Genomic DNA, 24,298 nt, shown 5'->3' with positions numbered 1-24,298 from the left:
AACAAAAGTCTGACTTTTTCCGGCGGATCTTCCTGTAAAAAATAAAAGCTTTGGAAGTTGCTATGAAGAAGCAAACGCCACAGAAAAGCAACAATCGGCCGTATGAATTGTGATGGTACATTATGATTTTAAGTAATCAAAATGATTTTAACCTTGTTTGATGCACTCATTCTTGTCTTACTACAAACAGGAGTAACAGTAAAACACATGTCCAATGAAAACAAAGGAGTTACAGTCAACCACCATCCAGCTCAATGCTACATTACAGCCACAAATGCAGTTTTATTATTATAAATGTAATCAAAACTACAAATAATGCTAAGGTTTTTATTTGTGCAATCAATAACCAACCCCTGGCATTTAATTTGTACATCTTTGAGATAACATCAAAGCTCAGAGGCCTGAGTAGATGACCTGACAAAGTTCTACATGAATGTATGATCTGTTCTAAGATCCTTATGAATAAGTTCAAATATTTCACTTCAAAAACCAAGAATGGAGGCCTTTTATGAAATCACTTGTTGTCGATGTTAAGTGAACTTCGTGTCTCTTTTAAGTTGAATGGTTTTTCTCTATTTTTTTCATTTTAATTAAAAAGATATGAAGGAAACATTCAGAATTGTTGCACTGTTTTACAGACAACAATAATAGGATGTACCAATATATTTTTTTTACATTACTGACAATCTCAGAGTATACATATGTTATTGACAACGTGATTTTGCTCATGGGCCATTTGCAGGGGGTGGGCAAAACAATATCAACATATCATAAAAAAGGACATTGACCAAATAACTGTTATAAACTGCTACATACATGGGTCATATGGTATTCATTTGAATGCCAGTTAGCCAGACATTTAATAATCAGTACTTTTATATGTGAATTATCAAAAGAACTTGAGACAGACAACAAACAAAAAAGGCCAAACTGCAAGAGTTTCAGTGAAAGTGTAGAAGAGAAACAGAGATCAGTTGAAACTAAGAAACAAGATATATAACACACCGGCATTTAGTGGGATGATAAATACAGCTATTGACATCTAACTACAAGACCCAAGGCTGTAGCATCCATTGCAATGATTTACTTCAAAGTTATATTGTGTTTTCCCAGAATGTTCACAGTATTTTGTCCACCCCCGTACATTCATGACTAGAATTGGTCTACTTTTTATTTACGAAGTTATAACAACAACAACGAACAAACGTTCATTACATTTTGGAAGTGGTGTGACAAAATAACTTAATCATCTCATAAACAATACAAATACACATTTTAACAAAATTAAAAAAGAAAATGACCAATTTGTATAATTGGTGACCAGATACACAATAAAACACACACGTTGTAGACCTTCTCTACAACATGAAAACATTAATTAATCCATAGATCATAGATGTGTTTTGCAAGTAAATCAGAAAACTGTTATTGATATACTAATAATCATCTGTAGATGAGGCCACATAGCCTGTGGTCTGGAAAGATTCTTAGCCTGTTGATTCATAGTGATCTGCCGACATCAGTCGCGTTTGTAACTGACATTTCCTCCAGCCTACGGCCAGTTCTTTTGTGGCGAGAACAAGCCCTCCTTATGCTTCTCACTGAGCTCATCCGTCCATCCATCTATCTATCCATATCTCCCTCACTCTCCCTTGTCCCGTCTGTACTGTCTCTCGCTCCCTGTCTCTGACACATACAGTACAGCGCTCACACTCGGGGGAGTCATGTTCTCATGACTGAACATGATTGACTCAGTGAATAAGCCATGAAAAACTCTAACAAACTCACTGTTGGCCGAGCAGCAGCTATAAATCACTGGGCAACAGCTTTGAAACACAATGGTGGGATTCAAAGGGCCTCCGGCGATGGCTCTCTGCCATCTGGTCAGATCTTTGATACACAAAGTAGAGCGCTTGTTGAACTGCTCGGTGTGTTTTTTGCAACTAGCTGGTTGGTAATTTGTGACAGATCACAGATCAGAATAATGTCAACAACAAGTACAAGACAAGCTGCAGTAGATAAGACACAGCTTCTTCAGTCGGCCCTTTTCCCCCCAAATACATTTAAGTTGTTTTACAAAAGGCAGTACTGGTAGGAATGCACTGCTCTGCATGTACCCTAATGCATTTCAGGATAAGTCAGAAAAAATAGCAGTATGTTGACTCCACAGCAGTGAGGACCATCTCTGTAACCACCAGGCCACAGCCAACAAATTGATGACAGGGGTCCCATCTCAGAATGAAATTACGTCCTCCAATAACAGTGTGATATCATTTTGATTTGAGGCTCCAGCGATACATTCACAGCAACACCCTGAATGGCAACAGTTCGGAATGGCAGGAATGAAAAAAAACCAACTTGGTCAGCACATAGAAGCCAAATGCTGTTAAACACTGGCCAAGACGAGACAATTAATGTACTTCGCTAGAACATTTTGGCAGATAACCAGCTACTGTGCAGAGAGTTCATCTTCTGGTCCCAAAAAAAACTCTTTGGGAGGTGAGGTGCTAGAAGAGCCTGGGGAATTTTGTGATACGCCTGCCTTCGCAGCAGGTGAGTTTTCTCTGGTAGCTCGGGTCCATGCACTCAGATGAGTGAAAGAAGAGGAAGAGTGTCAGACAACACTCGTTTATCCAGCAGGCTCTTGCCCATCACAGAACATCCTGGAGAGTGAGTTGTTAAACTGCTGTCCAGATATCCCTTTTCTATTAGTCATGCTTCATCCACTCTCATGTTCAGGGATGGCCTCCCCCGCTGGCTGAGTGTCGGCAGCGTGGGTGAGTGTTTGAAGCGGGATGGAGACAGACACAGTTGGAATCATGTCAGAAGGTGCCATTTGGCTATTTTCAGTGTTGCACACTGGTAAACGCCTTCCAGACCTGACCTAAAAATAAAAAATAAAGATAGAAAATCACACCTACAGCCAGTGTTCTTTGTTTGACAAACAAATAACAATAAATTTCCACAACGGAAATCATTACATATTAATAACAGAGCCTCAAAGTACTACTGAATATTTGATGAGTAGTTGTTAACTTTACATGAATTGCCTTCCTGGAAGTGCACATGAAGGCAAAGCCACATTATCATGTGGACTTCATTAGACCGAAACCACAGAGACCCAAAGGAACAAGGTTCTGTGAAGTTGATGGGAAATACAAAAAGTAAGAGAGCCACTATAATTTGGGGTATATATACAGTCGATAATATATACCCAAGATATCATCCTGCCTGAATAACTAATTGTGAAATGGCTTCCAGCAGAATTCTTCATTCTCATTGATATGAGGACCATGATGAGTCTGAGGAATTGCATTAAGTGCTCGTTGCGGTATAGAAACTATTTATGCCTTTTGAGTTTGACATTTCTAATCCTTTTACACTTACATTCAATTATCTGCCTGAATAGTATGATAAGTGTGTGCCAATACACGCAGCAAAGGAGAAAAAAAACTTTTATAAGGTGAGAAAAAGACTCAACAGCTATGATGGCACATGCTCACACTTGACAATGCTAACACGCTGATGTTCAGTAGGTATGTCCTTAATCTTAATTTTGTGTGTTAGCGTGCTAACATTTTCTAATTAGCATTAAAAACACCGTTACATTACATACATTAGTACATCCGAGGCTGATGGGAATGTCATAAGTTTTGGAGGTAGTTGCTGACATGCCACTGACAAATTAAAATTTCTGAAGATGTTGCTGATTGAAAAAGGGACGATACACCAATGACCATTCATCCTGTTCAATTATACAAAAAAGCCTATCTGCAAGTCTCAGCATTCCCTCTATGTGTATAAATTATTTGAAAATTAATTGTCATGTCTCTTTAGAAGTAGTTAATCCTCTTTGAGTTGGTTCACTCACTTACCAGCCATGCTAGGATAACAACACAGGCTATGAAGGGGATGAGAGCCAGAAGCAAGGGTGTTCTCTTCGACCAGCTGGATTCACGACCCTCCTCCTGACCCCCTGGAAGAAGGAAATATTGGAGCTATTACTGGCTACAGTTGCACCATAGACATTTGATAGTGGCCAGGTCAATCTTCTGGATGTTTATTTAGAGAGGTAGTAGAGAATGCTGGTGAGTTTCACGCATAAAAAAACTCACTTTGGTTCCCTTTTGAATGTCAAGTGGCATAAAAACATACTTAGCAGGCATGAGACTTGCTTTAATGCAGCTTTTGATCATAGGATTCCTTAAATTACCTGTATTGGCTATGTGTTCACGGTTACGAATGTAATTCCTTTCCTCAGCTGTGTGTGTCCCCAAATCAATATCTGCCCACTAATGGCCCACTAAGCTGCTTTAGTTTTTTAGGCATCCATTAAAAATATGAATGCAAATAAATTATGTACCTGGTGTTTGTTGGGGATTAAGGCATGGTGGCGGGTTGCATGAGAAGCCGGTTGTTCCTTGAGAGGCAGTATGCAAGACGTCTTTGATGTAGTCAAAGTAAAGACCAGACATTAAGCTCCCCTCCCGATAGTGACACTGGAAGACTTGCATCGCTGTTTCCTGGGGGATCAGATGACAGCAAGCAATCCTAAAATAACTCAACTACGCAATTAAATTGTCAAAAATATTGTGTACTTGTTTCAGACTTGTGTGTTTAGCTGCTAATTACTTACCAGTTCCTCGTGGTCAAAGGTGAAGCGTAAACTCTTCAGCATGGCAATGAAGACAAGTATGTTTTCTTTGTTGGAGGAGATGGCACCGAACATGTTGGCCAGCTTCCGAAGACTTTGCTCCAAAGGATAGATATTTAAAACCACCCAGCACGTGCCAGCCTGGAGATGTAGGTGCAAAAGAAATCAACATCCTTTGTTTAGTATTAATGTGCATATAACTGTTCCAAGTTATTTCTGCATTCACTTCTTCATACATACCACTTCTTTGGGAATGTAACTTAGGGGAATCTCATAATCAGAAGGGATATTCTGCTTCTACAATGGAAATAATGACAGAGGACGATTTGCGCCACATAATATCAGTGATCCATCAAGATCCATTTCTTTGCATATACACATACCAGAAGGTCATGTGACAAATAACATGAAAGTGATATATGAATGTGATGTATATCGAACCTGTAGTCTCAGTAATCTCACCAATATTGACAGCTTGCTCACATCATCAGTTATCGGTGTCCCAAATTTTCCGGAGCAGAGATTCAAACTTGTGAACAGACTCAAGAGGAGACAAGGTGCTTTCAAGATCTGAAGGGCAAAAAGAAAAGTCCATGTTAACAACATACAGTGTATTTACAGTACATCAGGTATAATATACTGTATTTATTATAGTTGACTTTCTTTCAAAATAACTACAATGTCTTCACATTCGTTTGCAGTTAGTCTTCACATTGGTTTGATTGTTTTCTTGTTTTCTAAAATGCTGGACATCATGCAACTAGACATTTCTGCTTCTGCAATATTCTTTGTCATATATGTCAGTACATTGGATACCTCCAATTGGACTGTTAGTAAGACAAAGCGAGCAAAGTGAAGGCATCACTTTGGACCACTCAGAAATTGTGAATGGCATTTTTTCATTTCAACATTCATTTCAGTGTTTTTATCAAGAACAATTAATAAAGAAAATAATCAGCATATTTACTGACAATACAAAAAATGATTGTTAGTTCCAGTCCAAATCAAAAAATTCAAAACCACTTTAGCATATGCAATGTAACTAAGTCACATTTATGGAACTTTACGTGATTCTTTGCTACTTTGAGGATTTTTGATTTGAAATGCACAATGAGCACAAATTGTCAGACTTCAAAGCTGCCAGTGTGACAGGCAGGAATGTGTTTTGCTTCCATAGAATTGTTATTCTCATAAAAAAAATATTTTCCAGCAGCAGAATGTAGTGAATGTGGAGCTTTACTTCTGGGAGACCATGCATGTGCTTAGCTTCCTTGTCTAATATATTGAGTGAAAGCTAACCGTCTCCTTTTACACTTCCTTTTAAAAGGATGCAACACCAGCAGTGTATGGAGCACTTACTGTAGACCTCTTAACAGAGTAAAATACTGCAACACTAATGTAACTGTTAAAGGAAGTGTTGTTCATCATAAGTACTTTTATTTTTCATGCTCAACTCAATTTCTAAGTACAGGATGATTACTTAATTGTAGTATTTATACTTTTAGTTAAGGATTTGAATACCTTTTCATCATTTTTACTAAAATTCATCAAATCAGTGAGATCCTGTGTCATCAGACAATTGTATCTCTTTGCAAGAATAAAGCTGACATGGCAAATAATCTTTCTCTAAATACAAATATTCTGCTAATTAGCAAGCACAACACGTGATAATTAAGCTATAGGATATAGCTGCATCAGTTTGTACACTTACAACACACAATTACCAACCATTTGTGTAAAATAACAGGATTAAAAGAAATTCTACTACTTACTTTCTTCCTCATATGGAGCAAGAATCCGTGGTTGCTCAAATTCAGTGCATGAAATGGAGTGTTTTCAGTTCAAAGACAGAGCTCATTCTGTGTGTGATGTCCAAGCCTGTAGTAAAACTTGAGGATGGGCTGGCAGTCTGCTTTCACTCCAGACAGACTGGTGAAGTCTTTTGACGTGGTGGTGAGACCGCCTACAGGCTGAGTCACTGTGTCACACACTGATGCCGCTTGAGACTTTTCCATAAACTCCCACGTATCAATTCTGTACGTCAGGAGAAAGTGGGTGCTTATTCTCTTGAGGGGAATATTTTGCTTAGAATATGTCATGTTTATTGGCCAAGCTGTTGTTTAGAAAGTGACAAAAAGATGATGAGAGGTCTTTGTTAATGTTGGAAGGTTTGCTGGATTGCTAGAGTGAGTGTGTAGATGTGCAAAAAGGGCTGTTGCATAATGCATAATATACGCATGAATTGATTATTGATTCACATTGTCAAATCAATACCAGTCACAAAGGAGATTGAGGAAAAAAGAAGCAGATGTGTTAGAAATGATGAACAACCTTTGAGATAACTGTTGTGTGGAATGTGGGAATGTGCATCAACAATAGTAAGAATATGCTGTACATTTAATGCTCTGCACTTAAAGCATGATATGGTAAATGGACTGTACTTGTTTCTAGCAATTAGGGGTTTTGGGGGCATCTTGCCTAAGGATACTTTGACATGCAGACTCAGGGAGCCGGGAGTCAAACCACCAACCTTCTGGTAAGTAGATGACAACTCTACCCCCTGAGTCACAGCCGGTAGGTACACACAAATATGTTATATGTATTTTCATCTGATTAAATTACCTCATGTAAGTCACAGCCTAGCAATCAGGGAAGGAGTACTTATTTCACTGGAGTTGGAAGTGAAACAAAGTGTGACATGCACACTCTGGGTTATATTTAGACCTGCTTCAGACCACCTGACCACAAACAGCTAGGACCCCACAAAACAAAAACACACGGGCTGCAAGATTCAGATCCCTGAGGTGAGACAGATTCATGTGACTAATATAATATGTAACTTAATTTTGTGGTGTTATCTCAGGTATGACAGATTTATACAAATGTACTCACATATATGACACCACTTCCAGCATGAACAGGGTCAATATGTACTAGCAGCACTTTACTGATAAACAACTTGCATGCCTGCAGCCATGGACAGAGTACAGACATGTGACTTTAATATGCTATATGTTAGAAGCACACGCAACTTAATTTTGTGCTTTTTTTATGACAATATATGATTCAGGGCAAAGAGCCTCAGTGTTTACAGGAAAACTCATGCTTGTCGTAGTGTGCTTTGATATAGAAATGGGTGACTTTGAAGAGGAAGGCATAGATGAGGAACTTATGGAGTTTGCCATTCGAGAGAGCTTTCGGGATGCCTACAAGCTGCCATGTTCAATACACACAAACAGGTATGCGAAAGATCAACTTATCTACATGAAAAAATAAAATATGGAAAGATTATGGTAAATTGTCATTCAGGATTGAAAGAATTAATTTGAGGGTAATCAAGTCAAACATTGTTGTTCCTAGAGTAGAATCTTTAATTTGACCCACTATTTGGTTCATTAGGAAGGAGCCAAACAGTGATGACTTTATGAAGATAATGGCAGCGATTCACAAAGGTAAGGTTCCTGTTTAACTCTGTCTGTGGTGTTAGAGTAGTTCAAATAAATCATGTCGAGGTCCATGAATATTAGAAATGGTTCCCTGCGTGTCTTGCATGGGTCTTGGTTGTGTCTTCACAGGTGATGTGTATGCGCTGCAGGAGCTGTCAGGTTGTGTGTCTGCCTTCAGACAGAGGGACAGCAAGGGCCGGCTGCCTCTGCACGCAGCAGCTGTGCAGCCACAGCGAGACATCCTACGTGTGGTGCTGCAGGGTGAGAGCTCCGTGCTACAGGCTGGGTGTAAAGTCTAAAAGAAAAGGGCATGTAGCATCTGCAATTCGATGAGACCATTTTAGATGTAAGTGAGAACACATGGAGAAGTAGAGTGTGTTTATTTCCAACTTTAACACACTCTGTACTATTGGTGTTTTTGTAGCAATGTTGACGTCTACAGACCTGACCCTGGAGGAGCAGACAGACGATGGGGACACGTCCCTGACTCTGGCAGCAGAGGCTGGCCTGGTGAAAAACGTAACGATGCTGCTGCAGCATGGAGCTTCACCACACAACACCAACAGCAGGAATGAGTCTCCTCTGCTGATCGGTAACACACACAAACTCAACACAAGGCAGACAAATCACGGTGCCAGTCACTTACTCAGTCCCTCATAAACAGCACACTCTGTAACAGGATTATTAATACATTACTTCCATTTCACATAAATGTATTGTTACGAAAGACTTAATGTCAATTCAGTGAATCCTTTACAAATTGGCTATTATCATTCATAAATTAAACTTTTTTAAATTAAGCTTTTGAGTTTGTCAGGTTGTACACCTATATTTAAGATGAATCTCTTTGCTTAGTGTTTATCATCTCATGTTACTATTGTAGGTTGCTTGTCTGCTTGAGCTACTTATTAAATTATTCACTTTACAATGAGCTATGAAGCTTGCAGTGACAAATGTTAGCAGCCTAAGTCATAAAAAAAATACTTTGTTTTTAATGCTAACATGTTACACATGTAAACATTAAACCTGCTTAGCACCAGCGTGTTAGCATTGTCATTGTGAGTAGGGTTAGCATGCTGACACGCTAAACTAAGACGGTGAACATGGTAAACATTATACCTGCATACATGTTAACATCGTCTTTGTGAGCATGTTAGCATGCTGATGATAGTATTTAGGCCAAAGCACAGCTGTTCCTAAATGCAGCCTCACAGAGCTGCTAGCATGGCTGTAGTCAAGTTAAAACATCTGCTGTAATCATTAGCCTAATAATATAGTGTAATAAATCCTTTGTGTATATTAAATCCATCAGTGTGGCTTTTTAATGTATCGCTTTGTATTCTCTACAATTTATAGCAGTGAGACAGAGATCATACGACATGGTTCTATCCCTCATCATGGGTGGGGCCTTTGTGGAGCAGGTGTGCCTCACTAAGTGGACGGCCACACATGAAGCGGCAAAGGTGAACAGAGAGGCGCTGAAAGTGACTAGAGCATGAGCGAATAAGAGCTCAACATCCAGGCTAAATTTCACATTTTCTCCTTCCTCCTTCTCTGCCATCTTTACTTCCTTCTTTATGTCCTTTCTTCCTATCTCCTGCAGCAGGTGGGCTGTCCAGCTATTCTGATGCTGCTGCTTCGACACGGAGCCAAAGTAACTGCCAGAGACGGTCATGGGGTGACTCCTCTGGGGATCGCAGCTGCATATGGCAACACTGAAGCTTTGGAAATACTCATACAGCATGGTAAAACACTAAAATACTGTGTACTTTACTCCCATCTGTCGAGTAATAACGATTGTTCACCAACAATTGTTCTCACTCCTCAGAACTTGTTGTACTCTCCCTATGCTCCACTAGGTGGTGACGTGAACGCCAAGGCCAGCAATGGAGACACAGTCCTGTATGATGCAGCTGGATCTGGAAACCTGGACAGTATCGAGCTACTCCTGCAGCACGGAGCCAACCCGAATGTAGCCAGCTATGCCTGCCAGCTGCCCATCCACAGGGCTGCATATGAGGGACACATACTGTGAGCTGACCTCCATGTCCTGAAGCCGCGTGATTGTGCACTGACCTGGATGCAAAAGAGCACCCTATCAGCCTGACGCACCAGATATGGCAACATTCTCATGCCAAAACCTTGAGTTTTAAAAGACAATCCAGTTCCAGAAAGACATTACTGGAGACAAATTAACATTCTTTTCCTCCTATTTTGCAGCCAAATTGATCAAACTAAAGACTGTCTCTCTCTGCACCTCACAGTCACTGCAATCATTTCCACAAAGAGCCTTCTGTTTATCACTGTTTTTCAGTTCCGTCACTGAACAACACTGTAGCTCAAACCACAATCTAATGAACATTTTTCTGTGTCCTATGTCCTGTTTTCGTCTTTTAGCATTTGTTTTTCACTGCTTCTGTCCCTCACTCTCTTCCTGTTTGACCCAACCCCCCCCATCTCTGTCTTTGTAGAGCCCTGAGGACTCTCATCCCCATCACCACAAAGAGAGCTATCCGTCTCTCAGGCCAGAACCCCGTCCACTCAGCAGCTGACGGGGGACAGGTTGAGTGTCTGCAGCTGCTTATCGAGAAAGGATATGATGTCAATGCCTTGCTAGACACACACATCTCTGGTATTCTAAACTCTTTCACACTCAGACATACTCAAAAACATTTGAATTTTTAAATACAGATGGCTTTTAGAAAGTTTATAGCGTCCCTAAATGCACCACATCTGACACGTTTTGAAAGGTCACTTCTTGCAATATCATTACCAACTGTGACCAAACAATAAAGATGACTAATTGTTCACTGTGATGGTTTAATGCCTATAAGTTGATTTTACTGCATTAGTGTAATAAATGGAAACCAGTAGATTTCTAAAAAGTTGTGTTTTATGAATGTTTCTTGTAGATGGTAAGTTAAACTACATTCAAACCACTGGCAAAGTCTGTCTTTTAAAGTGGCCGTAGGCAGCATATCCTCTGCTTGAATGTAAATCTTGTTGCAGAGAACTACGGCGACCTCAGGAAGTCTCCTCTGTACTTTGCTGTTTCCAACGGTGATGTGACCTGCGCTGAGATGCTGCTTGCAGCTGGAGCGAGAACTGACCTAGACCCACTACGGTGCATCCTGGTCGCTATACGCGCTGAGAGGTGCGCGGCACACATATGTGTGTATTCATTATCACTTATGTCGTGGCGGCAAGGTTGTGTTGCAGTAACCTTTAATGTCTCTGTTTTGGCCATTTCCAGATATGAGCTGGTGCAGCTGCTGCTCTCCTATGGAGCGGAGGTGAATTGTTACTTCAGAGTGATCAGCAACACACTGTTCCCCACAACCCTGCAGTACAGCCTGAGGGACCATGTCATGCTGCGACTGCTGCTCAACAATGGATTTCATGCTTACAAGTATGTCTAGAAACTGTCAAATGAAAAATTCTAACATATCTGATTTCAGTGTAGCAAATGTGCAATCTAATGTTTAGGAATTTGGGTAAAACAGTCAAACACTGACATTGAATAAAAATAATTAGGGGGTAATCTATAACATTTTAACATTTCATCTGTCTCTGGTAGATGTTTCCAGTGTTGTCATGGTAAAGGTGAAGACATGGATGGTATCTGGACTGAAGTCCATAACCAAGCCTACCAAATTTACAGTCAACCTAACGTCATCTCGGTAAGAACCAATTTTGCCATCTATATGAATCTGCTGTAGACTCCATAATAATCAAGAATAATACAGAGTGGAACTCCAGTGGGGTTGACTACACAGACACACACAATGATAGCAGTCAGTTTATTGTGCCGATCAATCAACCAATCAATGAGCCAACATGTACAATAAATCACATCCCTGATTTTTCCTCGTTCAGTTCTGTGACTTTGTGTCGGTATCATGGGTGACACATCTGGTTGGCAGTGTTGTGAGGATGCTCCTCGACTACGTCAGCCATGTCAGCATCTGTCCCAACCTCAGTCGCATCCTAGAGAGGACGCCCGAGTGGGAGGAGATTTCTGACATACTGAGTAAACCTTTATATCCATACATGGTATTTAAAAAAAAAAGATCCACGATGTTAAGAATGTTTTAAGTAACTAGAGACTTTATGTCCCCAGGCAAACCACGGTCCCTGCAGCACTTGTGTCGACTGGTAATCAGAGCTCACATGAGCCTCAGGATGCTGAATGACCCTGAAGCCATGGCTGCTGTCCCTTTTCCTCCAAGACTGAAGAAATACCTGACCTACGGAGAGAACGACTTCTTTGGTGACCTCTCCTCTACGTGAAACACATTTTATTTATACCTGTGTAATTGAAACTAATGAAGCTAAAAACACTAGTCATTCTTTAAAAAATTACCAGTGGGTCCTTTTGTATTCCATTTGTTAAGTTTTATATGTTAAAAGCTGGAGTGCCTTAGTAGAATATTCTTGATATACTGCTTAAATTCTAGAAAACAATAGTGAATAGTTAATAGAGCTGAAAAGTGAATGTATAGCATATGAACAGTGTTGGAGAGTAACTAGTTACATGTATGTGCGTTACGTAATTTAATCACAAAATAAACTGTAATCCATTACAGTTACTGGAAAAAATGTGCAATGTAATTACAGTATTATACAGTAAGTTTTATAGTTACCTATAAAACTTTAAAGATTACATTGGGGGTTACATCTGAATATTTTCTGTAAAAAAGCTTGTCTATATGCTGAATAAGGTGCACAGTGCTTTCCTTTGCCATTTCCAGCCTTTAGTAAAGTTTGATGCTATTCTGATGCTTTTGATCCCAGTTAAATTGTCTCTTAAACTGTTGGAGAGTTGCCACCATGTCTACAGATAAAAACAGGTTCCAGTGCTGGAAACAAAATAAAAAACAGTTCATACAGAAATCAGAAAAGGGTTCGAACATAATGCAATGCAAAATATGTTTAAAATGCTTTCAACATTGAAAATATCCATATGCCAAGATCTGCAGGTACATTATAGCTTACAGTAACTGCAAGCAGTCAGATTACATAAAGTAGGGACATGCATAAGACATGCCTACCTCTCGCGTGCCACACCATGCTTCTAATGTGTATTAAAGACGTATTTTTGCTCCATATTTTGCTTAGTGCATATCCAGGATTTTGAAGTCTGACTTTGTGGTGGCTGTTCTTCAAAAGTTAATTATTATAATCTTAATTCATGTGATGAAGGATTTCAAAAAGAGTTTGACAGTAGTCAGTGTTGAGTACTGCTGTAAGGTTAACACTGCCAGGTTTAAACACATTAGGAATTTAGAAAAGTAATCACAATGTAATAAGTTACATTGATAAAGTAATTTAAAAAGTTACACTACTATTACATTTTAAATAGGGTAATTTGTAATCAGTAACCTATTACATTTTCAAAGTAACCTTCCCAGCACAGCATATGAAATAGATGTCTCACAAATCTTCAGTGTCTTGTACACCCACACAGGTGTTTTCACTTGTTGCTAATTAGACCTCTGCTTATGGAGAGGTTGGGCAGGGAATTGTAAGAGGTCTCCAAACTGCATCAACCAAACTGCAACTTTAGGTGTAAGTAGTCCCACCCTAACAGGTGCAATGGAGTGTAAAAGAAATGTGTGTACATGCCCACACAGTACTGACAAGAGGTCTAATCAGGCAGGTTAGGTGAAAATGCCTGTGTGGGTGGATACAGTTATTCTCACTTTGGTGCTGGCTTTAAGTGTAAACACTGTGTATGTTCAATATGGTGTTTGAAAATGTAAAATATAATAGCACTGTTACTCTAACATGGATTTGTTTGTTTGTTTGTATATTTGTAAAAGGGGTTTTGTTCTCTTTGTTATTAATGCATTCTGTGCTGAGCCTGGCTGAGCGTAACCACAACTTGTCACAACAGCAGGTTAGCTGAGCTGTTTACAAGCCTGTAATAATATCAGCATAATTCCTTCTCAAAATGATCCAATGCTGCACACTGATCCCACACTTTGTTATCCATTTGAATAGTCAGATAAGTTGAGTATTTAGTATACAGCCAAGCTAACTGCTCTGTGAGGCTTTATTAGACAAATGAGAAAAACACTACATATCTCTTCCCATAACTTAGTCCTGAAATGTATTATTCATGATCTATAGCAAAAACTCAAATCACATCCATAAACCTATCTTCTATGTCCTTGCCTCCATATGTATCTGCTATGTTATGGGAGTTTTAAAGTCATCCAGACTGATAATACCACAGGAGGACGTACTGACACATCTTTGCTGATGGACATTCATTGATCGACCCTGTGCCATTTTTTAGGCCAAACATTAGCTCTGCTTTTCTCTCTCTTCTCTTTTTGTTCTGTTGTGTTGGGTCCAGTTGGTCTTTTTTTAGCCATGAACAAAGCCACTCAGGCCGTGGTGACAGGCTGCTACGTTGACAGGCCACAGTCTCTGAGCTCACATGCTTTTTGTGGCTCTGTCTATAAGAGAGGTGCCTCCCAAAAAAAGATGCTGCATCATGGAGCCCACACTTTGGTACGTTCCCTTCTGATCCCTCTCTTAAGGCCTAAACAGCAGCTGGGGAGATTAGAGAGGAGAGGACACCGACACACACACATAGACCCTTCCTCACAGCAACAAGGCCGGCCAGGATAAATCCGGTTCAGACTGGAATGGGCTCTCATCAGAAGCACCTTTGACTGGATCCAGTATGTCCAAACACCTTCAGCCGACAAAGGATCACCTCGACTGGACTCTGAATTTTTAATCACCTCTTATGTACGCGGATCTGCAGCAACCTCACATTGGAACTTGTCTTTTGTTGGGACCTCTATTCCCACACAGCTTCATTTTGGGGTCCAGACTGAATCTCGTGCAACTCAAGAACTGGTCCTTCTGGTGGTAGTTTAGACTCACTTTAGACACTGACTGGTCTGTACTAATCTTGCCATGAGCTGTTTTGGGTACCGTCGAGAGCTGAGCAAGTACGAAGATGTTGACGAGGACGAGCTTTTGGCTTCCCTCAGCCCTGAAGAGCTGGCTGAGTTGGAAAAGGAGCTGGCGGACATTGATCCTGACGACAACGTGCCCATAGGACTCAGACAGAGAGACCAGACGGACAAGACCCCGACGGGTACTTTCAGCAGAGAGGCCCTCATGAAGTATTGGGAAAACGAGACGCGTAGACTGTTGGAGGATGAGATAGGTGGAGGGAGCCCAAAACTGGTCAGTGATGACATTTGATTATATTTGCTTGGCATTAGTACACTGTGCAAGAGACAAAGCCAGCTTGTTTGAAGTTGTTTATATGGAACACATTGACATAGAACCAAATAAAGCTAAAAGTTCTTTAGAAGAAGTTATTTAAAGTACTAAAAGAAAACCACTCATTCTTTCACAGTTGCCTTAAAACCAGCTGCGTTAATTTAGTTTAAAATGATACTTTTAAGAAAAGTAAACATTGCTTTTCAAACGCTGAATAATTTAATCAAAATACAGGATGAAGAACAAGAGGAGTGTGTGACAGAAGAAAACAGCGGAGCAGAGGATGAAAAAGATGTTGAAAATGAGAAAGAACCAAAGTATGAAGAACAAAAGGAGAATGAAGAAGAAGAGGAGGAGGAGGATGAAGAGGAGGAGGAGAGTGAGGAAGAGGAGGAAGCTGAAACAGAGGAGGAGGAAAATGAGGAGGAACAAGATAATCAATTAAAACCTGAACCATCAACGAATTCTGGGGTGCTGACGTCAACAGCCGACACCCCGATGCTACTGAAGCCGCAGAGGGTGGACCCTATGAGACTGACTCCTCCCCCTCCACCTGCTGATCCAAACGTGACCGGAAACCCAACCGTTGTAGATGAAGCTCTCCAGCGAGCTCTTCGCAACGACCCTGAACTCACAGAAGTTAATCTCAACAACATTGATGATATCTCACAGGTACAAATACAGATACATGCTGTTAAAGGTTTCTTTACATCTGTAATATGTGTAAAGAAAGGCCTGCCTTTATATTTAAAGGTACAGTGTGTAAGATATGACCAGAATTTTAGATTAAAACATAAAAAAGACCTAAAATTATCAAGAGAATATGAAGAAGTTTTGGCAAAGACGCCTATGTATTGTGTTGCAGAGATATCTACTGAAGTTAGCATGCTAACCAGCTAGCCCTGGCCCGTACTGTCTCATAAGGCATCATAAAACACACTTCATTCAAACTCGACAGAAACAGAATAAAAATCACCAAAACCGTCTTGGTTAGTCTTTCCACTGTTCCAACAATCACCAACTCTGCCCGACTTGCCACTTGCTCCTCTCCCGCTTGCAGCTGCTGAAAAAAAATCAGCTTGTTACTCTATTGTTGTAAAAATGGCGTCCGTCTGTTTCGGAGGCTGTGTTTGGTCCCAGTCAGCTAATACGACCGCTCAGTTAGCTGCACGGCTAACTGAGGTAACAGCAGTTATGACCTGATATGCTGGTATGTGATATGCTGCCACCCGTTGTTTTTGTAGCATGAATTCAGCTAGAGAGAGAGTAGTCTCAATTCTTACATATTGTACCTTTAACTATGTCAAACACATACAATCAAACAGCTCAGAATATACAACGTCCTTGATCAAGATAAAAAAATCCACTGTTTCGTCAAAAGAGTAGCTTAACTATGAGTTTTGAAGTGTCGTTTGAGTTTGGATGCTTGCTAGCATTCCTGCTCTTTACTGTTGAGTAACTTTTGATTGTATGACAGCTTATTTTCAGAACCAGGCATCTTGCCATGGTTATGTAATGAAGGGCATAGTTACATATTTGCTACAAACTCTGTGACTGGAAAATTAACAAAAGATGGTGTCCTCAATTAACAGACTTGACAAGGTTTCTGATTTCTGTAAGGACCTGTGTTCTACTCAGTAGCAAGTTGTAGCTGAGAAGGTTATTTTACCTCTTTTAGTACTATGTGTAGGGCTGCTTGGAAAATTGGGCGCTAACCCCTTGTGCCAGTTGCCTGTGTCGACTTGGTAAACACTGGGACACCTTACTGAAGTGTTAGGGGTGAGGGGTCAGTGATGCTCTGACCTCAATGTGGTGGTGAGAAGTTCTCTATGTTCTGGAAAATATAAACACCCCGGTTTATTTCTTAGGAAACCCTCATCCGATTTTCTGAAGCATTGAGGTCCAACACACACGTGCGGGTCTTCAGCCTTGCAAACACCCGAGCCGATGACCCTGTGGCTCTGGCCATTTCTAAGATGCTGAGGGAGAACTCGTCCATCACCAGTGTGAATATAGAGTCCAACTATGTGACTGGAAAAGGCGTGATGGCGCTGGTTCAAGCACTTCCAGGAAACAACACCCTGACTGAGCTTCGGTTCCACAACCAGAGACACATGTGTGGAGGACAGGTTAGCTCGCCTCTCTCCCTTCCCATTTTGTCTCAACCAAGCTAATCTTCACGAAGCAACCATGTGTCTCCCCTAATCAAACTCCCCCCCGCAGGTAGAGATGGAGATGGTGAAGATTCTGAGGGAAAACTACACCTTGATCAAGCTGGGCTACCAGTTCAACCTGCCTGGTCCCAGGATGAGCATGACGGGGATCCTCACCAGAAACCAGGACCGCCAGAGACAGAAACGGCTGCAGGAGCAGAGGCAGCAGGGCCAACAGGGGGGCTCAGAGGGAGCTGTTAACCCCAGAACCACTGCACTGGTATGCAAATTTTTCAATTGGTCTGGCTGGACGGTGTCAGAGACGTGGTGTCCTACTGGCCGACTATTGCGTTCTGCTTCTCTTTTGTTCTCAATTACTATTTTCAAAGTCCCCATCTCTGTGATAAATAGTGACAAGGTCATCAGCTAACAAGCTGTATGCTAAAGATGTACAACTTTGACATATATTATATATGGTAGGCGTACTTGATTAATCCATTAGATTTTTAACCACAGAATACTAGTAATCGTCCACACATTTCTAGTGACTTTATCTATTTGCTCTAAACAAGAACACATTTTTAAAATCACCATACATCTCACCCAGTCTCTATATCATACATCAACTGACACTGACACATTTTTACTCTTTCACCAACCGTTCAGCTACTTAAACTGCTTTCACTGCTTTCTTGTCAAATACAATTTCAACTTTTTTATTGCTTACTTGTCAAATGACATTTCAACTGCTTTCATTGTTTAGGCACTGACTGGTATTTCAGCTGCTTTCACATCTTTACTCTTCAGCTGACAGTTCACCTGCTTTCAGTGCTTACTTGCCACAGAGCATTTAAACTGCTTTCGTTGTTGATGTCTAAACAGCTGACATTTCGGCTGCTTTCACCTCTTCAACAGCTGGTTCATCTACTTTCAGTGTTTACATTGACAACTCAAAAAGAATTCAAAAGCTTTTCATATACTACAACTACTACTTTCAGCATAAGCATAAGCCTTTATTATATAAATGTATTATAATAATCCCTTTCCCTCTCTCTATGGCTAGAAAGGAACTCCTCGTTCATCACCTTACAGCTCACCCAGAGGCTCCCCTTGGTCCTCACCCAAACTCCCCCGGAGTGACCTGGCTAAAAAACAGACTCCTCCTGCTCCACCTCCTCCTCCACCTCCACCGCCTCCTCCTCCCCTACCACCTCCCCCACCTCCTCTTCCGCAGCGGGAGAAGAAGCCCACTAGGATGATTGCGGAGGTCATCAAGGCACACGAGGCGGGCAGCAAGACGGTGAGAAAGACAAAAGGTAAGAAGAGCAAGAAGGGGAAGGAGAAGGAGTTGGGAAAGGATGAGACAAGTAGCATCCTGAAGGAGCTCAAAAATGCACTGAGGCCCACGTCGGTGGATAGGAGAGGGGAGGAGGGCAGCAGGCCGTCCACACCATTGAGGTCAGCCCACGACCAGCTGATGGAGTCCATCCGCAACAGCAGCATCCGCTGCTTGAAACGGGTGAGTGGAAGGAACAACAATATGGATTTAAATTATGATTTTAATATGATGGTCAAAATATGCTGTTTTTTTTTTTTTTTACTTCATATCATGTTATCTTGTTTTATCAGTGATATTGTGGTAAATACTGTGTTACAGTGAAGTTGGGTTATTTAGAAATGTATTGAGTGAACAGTGGCAAAAAAGCATTCCTCCTCCACAAGCAGTCGAGCAATGTACTTAATGCGAAACTGCAGAGTCCCTCTACAGCCAAACTGAACAAATAGGAAGTTTTATTTAGATAAGGATGGCACAGAGTCAGTGGTGTCTGAGTCATCTCTGTGGTAATGGTATGTTCTGTCTCTACACTGGGGTAGGCAGGCAAAAGGCTACCACCAGCCAGCACTGTGGTATGATCACACTGCTTTTACGGCCAGAGAGAGAGAACCATTAAGGCCAAAATATAGCCAATAATATCATCCAAGCCAGTCAAGTATTCTCACCCTGAAGAGGAAGATCAGCTGAGGATGAAAAAACAATGAGACAAACAAATAAGAGAGCATTCAGGATTATCTCATTAATTTTTTGACATTATTTGACATTATATTACTGTTAGAGTAAAGGAAATGTGTTTTTCTGTTATTAGTACGATTGCTTGCTATTCTTCTCATCCAGAAGACAGACAAGTATTACCTTGGCTGAAGCTTTAGCACAGCTTGAAACATTGTTAGAGTGGAAAGTCAGCTCTGCCCTCAGATGGTGGGGTCTCCTAGCTGTGAAATTCTTGCCACTTAGCGAAGGTATTTATAGAAACTGTTCAGTGGAGCTTTCATAAGGACAGATATGACACGTTACCACAGCATGAACCAACAACACACATTCAACAACACAGCCCACTAACAGTTCATCTGTTGACGCCACTGAGGACATTACACACAGATTTGATATCCAGTTTTGCAAGCATATTAAGAAAACTTAAGAGTAGCCCATGCACATGATTATATTGAATAACACATTGCCTATATGTGACTATATTACAGACGTGAAAGTAAATCTCCTCATCTAGCTCTTGTCAAGAAAGCATATTTCCTAAAGTATGAAACAATTTCTTTAACTTGCTCAAACATTTGTTACTGTGTTGCAACAGGAAGTTAAAGTTGTAGTCTGGCTAGTGTACACTGCCAACAACCAGAACAACGAGCCACTATAAATTTGCAGTACTCCTTTAATGAAAAGAAGCGGTTTGACAGGAAGTGTGGTTTGAAAACTACATTCTTTTACCCATGGCTCAGAAGTCATAATTGCTAACTTTCTGATGTTACTCAGCCATGACCACTGACTCATGTCCATTCCTATCTTTACTGCCACCATCGTATTTCTCAAAAAGCATTAATAAAATATTTCTATGGCCTGCACTTAAAACTGATATAGCACTGTCATTTTCCAGGTGGAAGTCCCACATCATCTACGATAATACAAGCAGAAATAAAAAAGGTCTATCCGTTGCCACTGAAATCGGGGAGTCAGTATAATGACACGATGGAGTGACCAACAATGATGGATGATGACATCTAAGAAGGCAAAAACTGAATTCTTTCTCATGAAAAAGAATAGCTTTACATTTATGAATTTTTAAGCTTTTGAGTTTTTTATTTATGCATAATTGAAAATGGTATTTGTATTTTGTTTTTGAAAAGAGTTGAATGAACTGTTTACCGATACGTTTTCTAATTCACTGTTTTCTTGTAAAATTGTAAATATGATCTGTTGTTGGTTGAATTTCTAAATATAGCTATTTGGTGTTTACAATACTACTTGTCAAAGTATGTCGTGACTGATGACTGTTTTCTCATTCTTCGGTTACTGGATGAGTTCCATCTGAAAGAAAAGGGCTAAGCTGTTATGCAGCAGTATAGGAAGAACACAGCCTCTGTTTTTCAGTTTTACCAGTGAGTCAGCTTACTGGTCAAGCACTGCTGATGCATAGTCCCCTCCAGCACGCTCACAATACACCCACACCCCATGTAGCACGTATTTGAGCTGGGCTTTTGCGCACAATTCACACTGCATGACAAGCCGAGGAAAAGAATAGAAATAGAAATATAGCTACTAGTTCATCAAAGAAGACATCAGAGAGGAGACGTCAACTTTTAACAAGAGTCACAAGATCAAATACAAAGCTGTGGGCTACTTAAAAGCTGCACTCCACAATGCCTTCAAAGGGAGCCTATCTCACTTTTGAAAGAGAAAATAACACACTTCCTCTTAAAAATGGAAAGTTTAATTTATAAGCAGTTAAACACACCTTTGCTCAGTTCAATACACTGACGGGATTTGCAGCAACAGCCTTACTTATTCTGGTATGACCAGTAGTTTAGGGTGACTAATGTTAGCAAACATATTACTTTGTAACTGACATGACGGAGCAAATATGCCAACTTAATGACTCCTTTATCCCATGATTGTCACTTAGGCTTTGTTTAAGTGAGGTAAAGTAACAGACCTCTTTCATAAATTTTTTTAAAGCGAGCAAATGTAACTTTTGCCGAAAAGCCTCCACTATGGGATAATGCTAATGCTAACACGGCAACAGAAGAAGAAATATAGAAAACTAAACAAAATGTTCATTATAGTGATAATATCTACCAAAAGCTTGATAACAGTGGTAAATGTTAGCCACCATAAGCTACTGGTTTTGTTGGTGAATTAAACTTTTCATTTTTAAGAGTCTTGCTTTAAATACAAAATTAAAATGTGACCTTCATCAATAACCAGGTTGAAATGTCAAGTAAAAAGTTATAGGTACCATACAAAACTATTCTGGACTCATTCTGGGTCTCTGGGATTACAAAAAAATGGACTAGAACTGAAGGATTTAGCTAATTAAGAGATGGGGATGCTTGTTCCGGAGAGACATATAGTCATGACTTAAAGGGAGGGAGAGACGGACAAACAGAGAGGCGACATGTTGGGAAGGAGAGACCAAGAGCATGTGAGGGGGGGATGACAGATGAGAGAATGAAAGCAAGAGACTGAGAGATGTGAGCTATTAGCGTCCTAATCCTGGTCCTTGATTTGTTTGTTTCCTGGAAGACTTCCCTGACTCCTAAATCCAGAGTGCAGCTGTTCGAAGCCAACACGGTCAGGGGCTCAGGTGTGGCAACAACAAGAAAACTACAAATTATTATCATTATTGCAAACCATTTCTCAAAGCACACCAGGAGTTTTTAAGAGTGATTTCCATTTTAAAGGCATTCCATGAATTTGTGTTGTACAAAAAAAAGTCCTTATTAGAAAGGTGACAATTGTACTGGGATGGTATTGAAAAATTGGCAATTCTTAAATAATAATGTGTGGTAATTGTGGCAACTGAAAGCATAGATTATTTTCCTGGTTTGCAGAAGACCAGAAATTTGACCAGGCCGGATCTAATCCACTCTTTCAACTACAGTAACATGCAATGATATAACTTTTCCATAACAAAGAAAGGAAAAAACTGATATAAATATAAGCGCACACAAACACACACACACAAAGTTACAGGAAAAGGTATGTTGCAGGCTCCTATGCCAAAAAATAGTCTCCTCAATTGCCTTTCCAAGGACCGGAGTTCAGTGTGCACACTGCAATCCATAGGCTAAGTGTCCTAAGAATAAAACTTCCTCTACTCAAGCACAGCACTTTGTCATATGTCAAACTGTCAATAGGGGGATGCTTCCATAAAATGTTGGGATTTCCTGTCTCTGCACTCAGGGTGGTCACTGCATTATTCTCATTTAGAATTCTTTACAGGATGGACAGATGTCTCCATGCACCATACAGAAATGTAATGGTCAGTCTGATACTCAACAAAATTGTTGTATGCAAGTTTGCATGTATTTCTGTAACACTGAACCACAGAATAATAAAGTGTTTCAGTCACAACACTGAGGTCCTTTGACCTTTGCATTCCTTTGCAATGTATGCATGCAGTGTTGCTGACTTACAAATTAAAACTATTCTACAGTGCTAAATTCCTTAAATGCAAATCTAGCTCCAAGTGCATTAAAGGAGCAAATATTCTATTTGTGATTTTCTACTCAGCTAAGGTCAGGGAATTGGACATCTGGTTGCATTATACTTAACTAAAATCATCTGATCATGCTTCATTTTTTGTAAAATGTACATTTTCTATGCTATTTATAAAAAATTAATAGCCCCTTTTTTAATTCTCAAAAACTCCTTGTACAGAAAAATAAATTTATGTATCATGTAATATTGTACAACCTTTCAAAAGTCAAGTAGTGCTCTGTCGCTTTTATAAATGCTTTTGTTCGAGTGCGCACGTGTTGGTTTGGGTCCCCAATGGAAGCACTGTATCCTAGTAGTGCTGCCACCCTAGTGGAAAGTGATACCTGCTCTAATTGCTTGCATTAGCTCGGCAGCAAAGAGAACTGATACAGGGTCTGCTGATGCAGACATCAACTAAAAATAAATGACAGAGACATAGAATTGTTGGTAATCATTGTTAGTCACACTTTCTCACAGGGCCTATTCTTGACTTCTAAAAATATAATTCAAAGGCCAACTTTTAGTTACTCACTTCCTTTTTCCTGGGAGATAGTCACCAGAGGCATCTTATATTCTTGCTAAGTGCTTTCTTTTCTTACAGTTTGAGTAATTTCCCAGCTCTGATGCCGGCCCTTATATCGGAGACGACTGGGCTCATGTGTACAGTCTATCCCATATACTAATACGATAAATAAGATAAACAGATGGACTAATAAAACAAACTTTCGTCTCTCATACACAAAGATTCACTTTTATAGTTGTATATTGCTATTAGTAGATACACATTTATTCCAACAAAGAAACAAGCCTTTTCTTCTTCTTTTGAAAAGTTCAATTTACAGTCAGGATTGTTATGTTACACACACAGATGCCTTGTCCCCTCACTCACCCAGTCCTCACTTCTACCTGGCTCATGGGGTAAAATGGTAGCAGTAAAGGATGTGATAATCCTTTGCTCAGCTGTTACCAGATCTGTCCAACTCCCTGTCTGGCTGTCTGTTGCAGGTGATGATGCCTGTATTCACTACAGATGCACATCTCAAATTACATACTTGAAAGATATGATTGTCGTCTCTTACACAAAAGTGCAACAAAATCCGTGTGCATAAAGTACAGTATGTAACTTGAATCAAAGTTAATCCTTATCTGAAATAAGCAGATTTTCGATTTCGATTTTCAAAGACTTGAGAAGAAACATCCATCAGAACAGGCAGTGAAGGTAAAAAAAAAAAGGCCAAATACCAACATA

At 40.2% G+C, this 24,298-nt stretch overlaps 3 protein-coding genes across 3 annotated transcripts; 2 read left to right on the top strand and 1 right to left on the bottom strand.

The window, feature by feature from the left end:
- Window positions 1-75: 75 nt before the first annotated feature.
- LOC119918363 lies at window positions 76-6,569 on the bottom strand. Its single transcript, XM_038739060.1, has 7 exons — window positions 6,427-6,569; window positions 5,117-5,224; window positions 4,895-4,951; window positions 4,637-4,795; window positions 4,364-4,523; window positions 3,876-3,976; window positions 76-2,884 (listed from the first exon to the last, which is right to left on the bottom strand). Exons 1-7 carry the CDS (start codon window positions 6,436-6,438, stop codon window positions 2,720-2,722), a joined length of 762 nt encoding a protein of 253 aa, XP_038594988.1. The 5' UTR covers window positions 6,439-6,569; the 3' UTR covers window positions 76-2,719.
- Window positions 6,570-7,354: 785 nt separating this feature from the next.
- Window positions 7,355-13,886, top strand: asb15b (ankyrin repeat and SOCS box containing 15b). The gene is made up of 14 exons (XM_038738547.1): window positions 7,355-7,458; window positions 7,770-7,893; window positions 8,054-8,106; window positions 8,230-8,361; window positions 8,525-8,692; window positions 9,457-9,563; window positions 9,704-9,845; window positions 9,960-10,131; window positions 10,572-10,732; window positions 11,110-11,254; window positions 11,354-11,509; window positions 11,678-11,780; window positions 11,977-12,130; window positions 12,221-13,886. The coding sequence occupies exons 2-14, from the start codon at window positions 7,787-7,789 to the stop codon at window positions 12,388-12,390; spliced, it is 1,770 nt and encodes a 589-aa protein (XP_038594475.1). The 5' UTR covers window positions 7,355-7,458; window positions 7,770-7,786; the 3' UTR covers window positions 12,391-13,886.
- Window positions 13,887-13,977: 91 nt separating this feature from the next.
- On the top strand, window positions 13,978-20,652 carry lmod2b (leiomodin 2 (cardiac) b). Its single transcript, XM_038738548.1, has 6 exons — window positions 13,978-15,309; window positions 15,583-16,020; window positions 17,217-17,477; window positions 17,572-17,781; window positions 18,565-19,020; window positions 20,447-20,652. Exons 1-6 carry the CDS (start codon window positions 15,034-15,036, stop codon window positions 20,471-20,473), a joined length of 1,668 nt encoding a protein of 555 aa, XP_038594476.1. The 5' UTR covers window positions 13,978-15,033; the 3' UTR covers window positions 20,474-20,652.
- The last annotated feature ends 3,646 nt before the right edge of the window (window positions 20,653-24,298 follow it).

This window comes from Micropterus salmoides, unplaced genomic scaffold (assembly GCF_014851395.1).
Source record: "Micropterus salmoides isolate LMB-PRFRI ecotype aquatic unplaced genomic scaffold, ASM1485139v1 Ms_hic_scaffold_23, whole genome shotgun sequence".
Lineage (NCBI taxonomy): Eukaryota > Metazoa > Chordata > Actinopteri > Centrarchiformes > Centrarchidae > Micropterus > Micropterus salmoides.
This window is presented reverse-complemented; position numbering and strand designations above follow the sequence as displayed.

What these genes read in the sequence shown, in the direction of transcription:
- LOC119918363 (XM_038739060.1), bottom strand. An exon ending in TGAGCAAGCTGTCAATATTG is followed by an intron (nt 4,952 to 5,116) that starts GTGAGATTACTG and finishes TTTCCATTGTAG; the next exon opens with AAGCAGAATATCCCTTCTGA. An exon ending in TAATCCCCAACAAACACCAG is followed by an intron (nt 3,977 to 4,363) that starts GTACATAATTTA and finishes TCCTTCTTCCAG; the next exon opens with GGGGTCAGGAGGAGGGTCGT.
- asb15b (XM_038738547.1), top strand. Translation starts at nt 7,787, where the DNA reads ATGGGTGACTTTGAAGAGGAAGGCATAGATGAGGAACTTATGGAGTTT. An exon ending in GTCGCTATACGCGCTGAGAG is followed by an intron (nt 11,255 to 11,353) that starts GTGCGCGGCACA and finishes GGCCATTTCCAG; the next exon opens with ATATGAGCTGGTGCAGCTGC. An exon ending in AATGGATTTCATGCTTACAA is followed by an intron (nt 11,510 to 11,677) that starts GTATGTCTAGAA and finishes TGTCTCTGGTAG; the next exon opens with ATGTTTCCAGTGTTGTCATG.
- lmod2b (XM_038738548.1), top strand. Translation starts at nt 15,034, where the DNA reads ATGAGCTGTTTTGGGTACCGTCGAGAGCTGAGCAAGTACGAAGATGTT. An exon ending in GACACATGTGTGGAGGACAG is followed by an intron (nt 17,478 to 17,571) that starts GTTAGCTCGCCT and finishes TCCCCCCCGCAG; the next exon opens with GTAGAGATGGAGATGGTGAA. An exon ending in ACCCCAGAACCACTGCACTG is followed by an intron (nt 17,782 to 18,564) that starts GTATGCAAATTT and finishes CTCTATGGCTAG; the next exon opens with AAAGGAACTCCTCGTTCATC.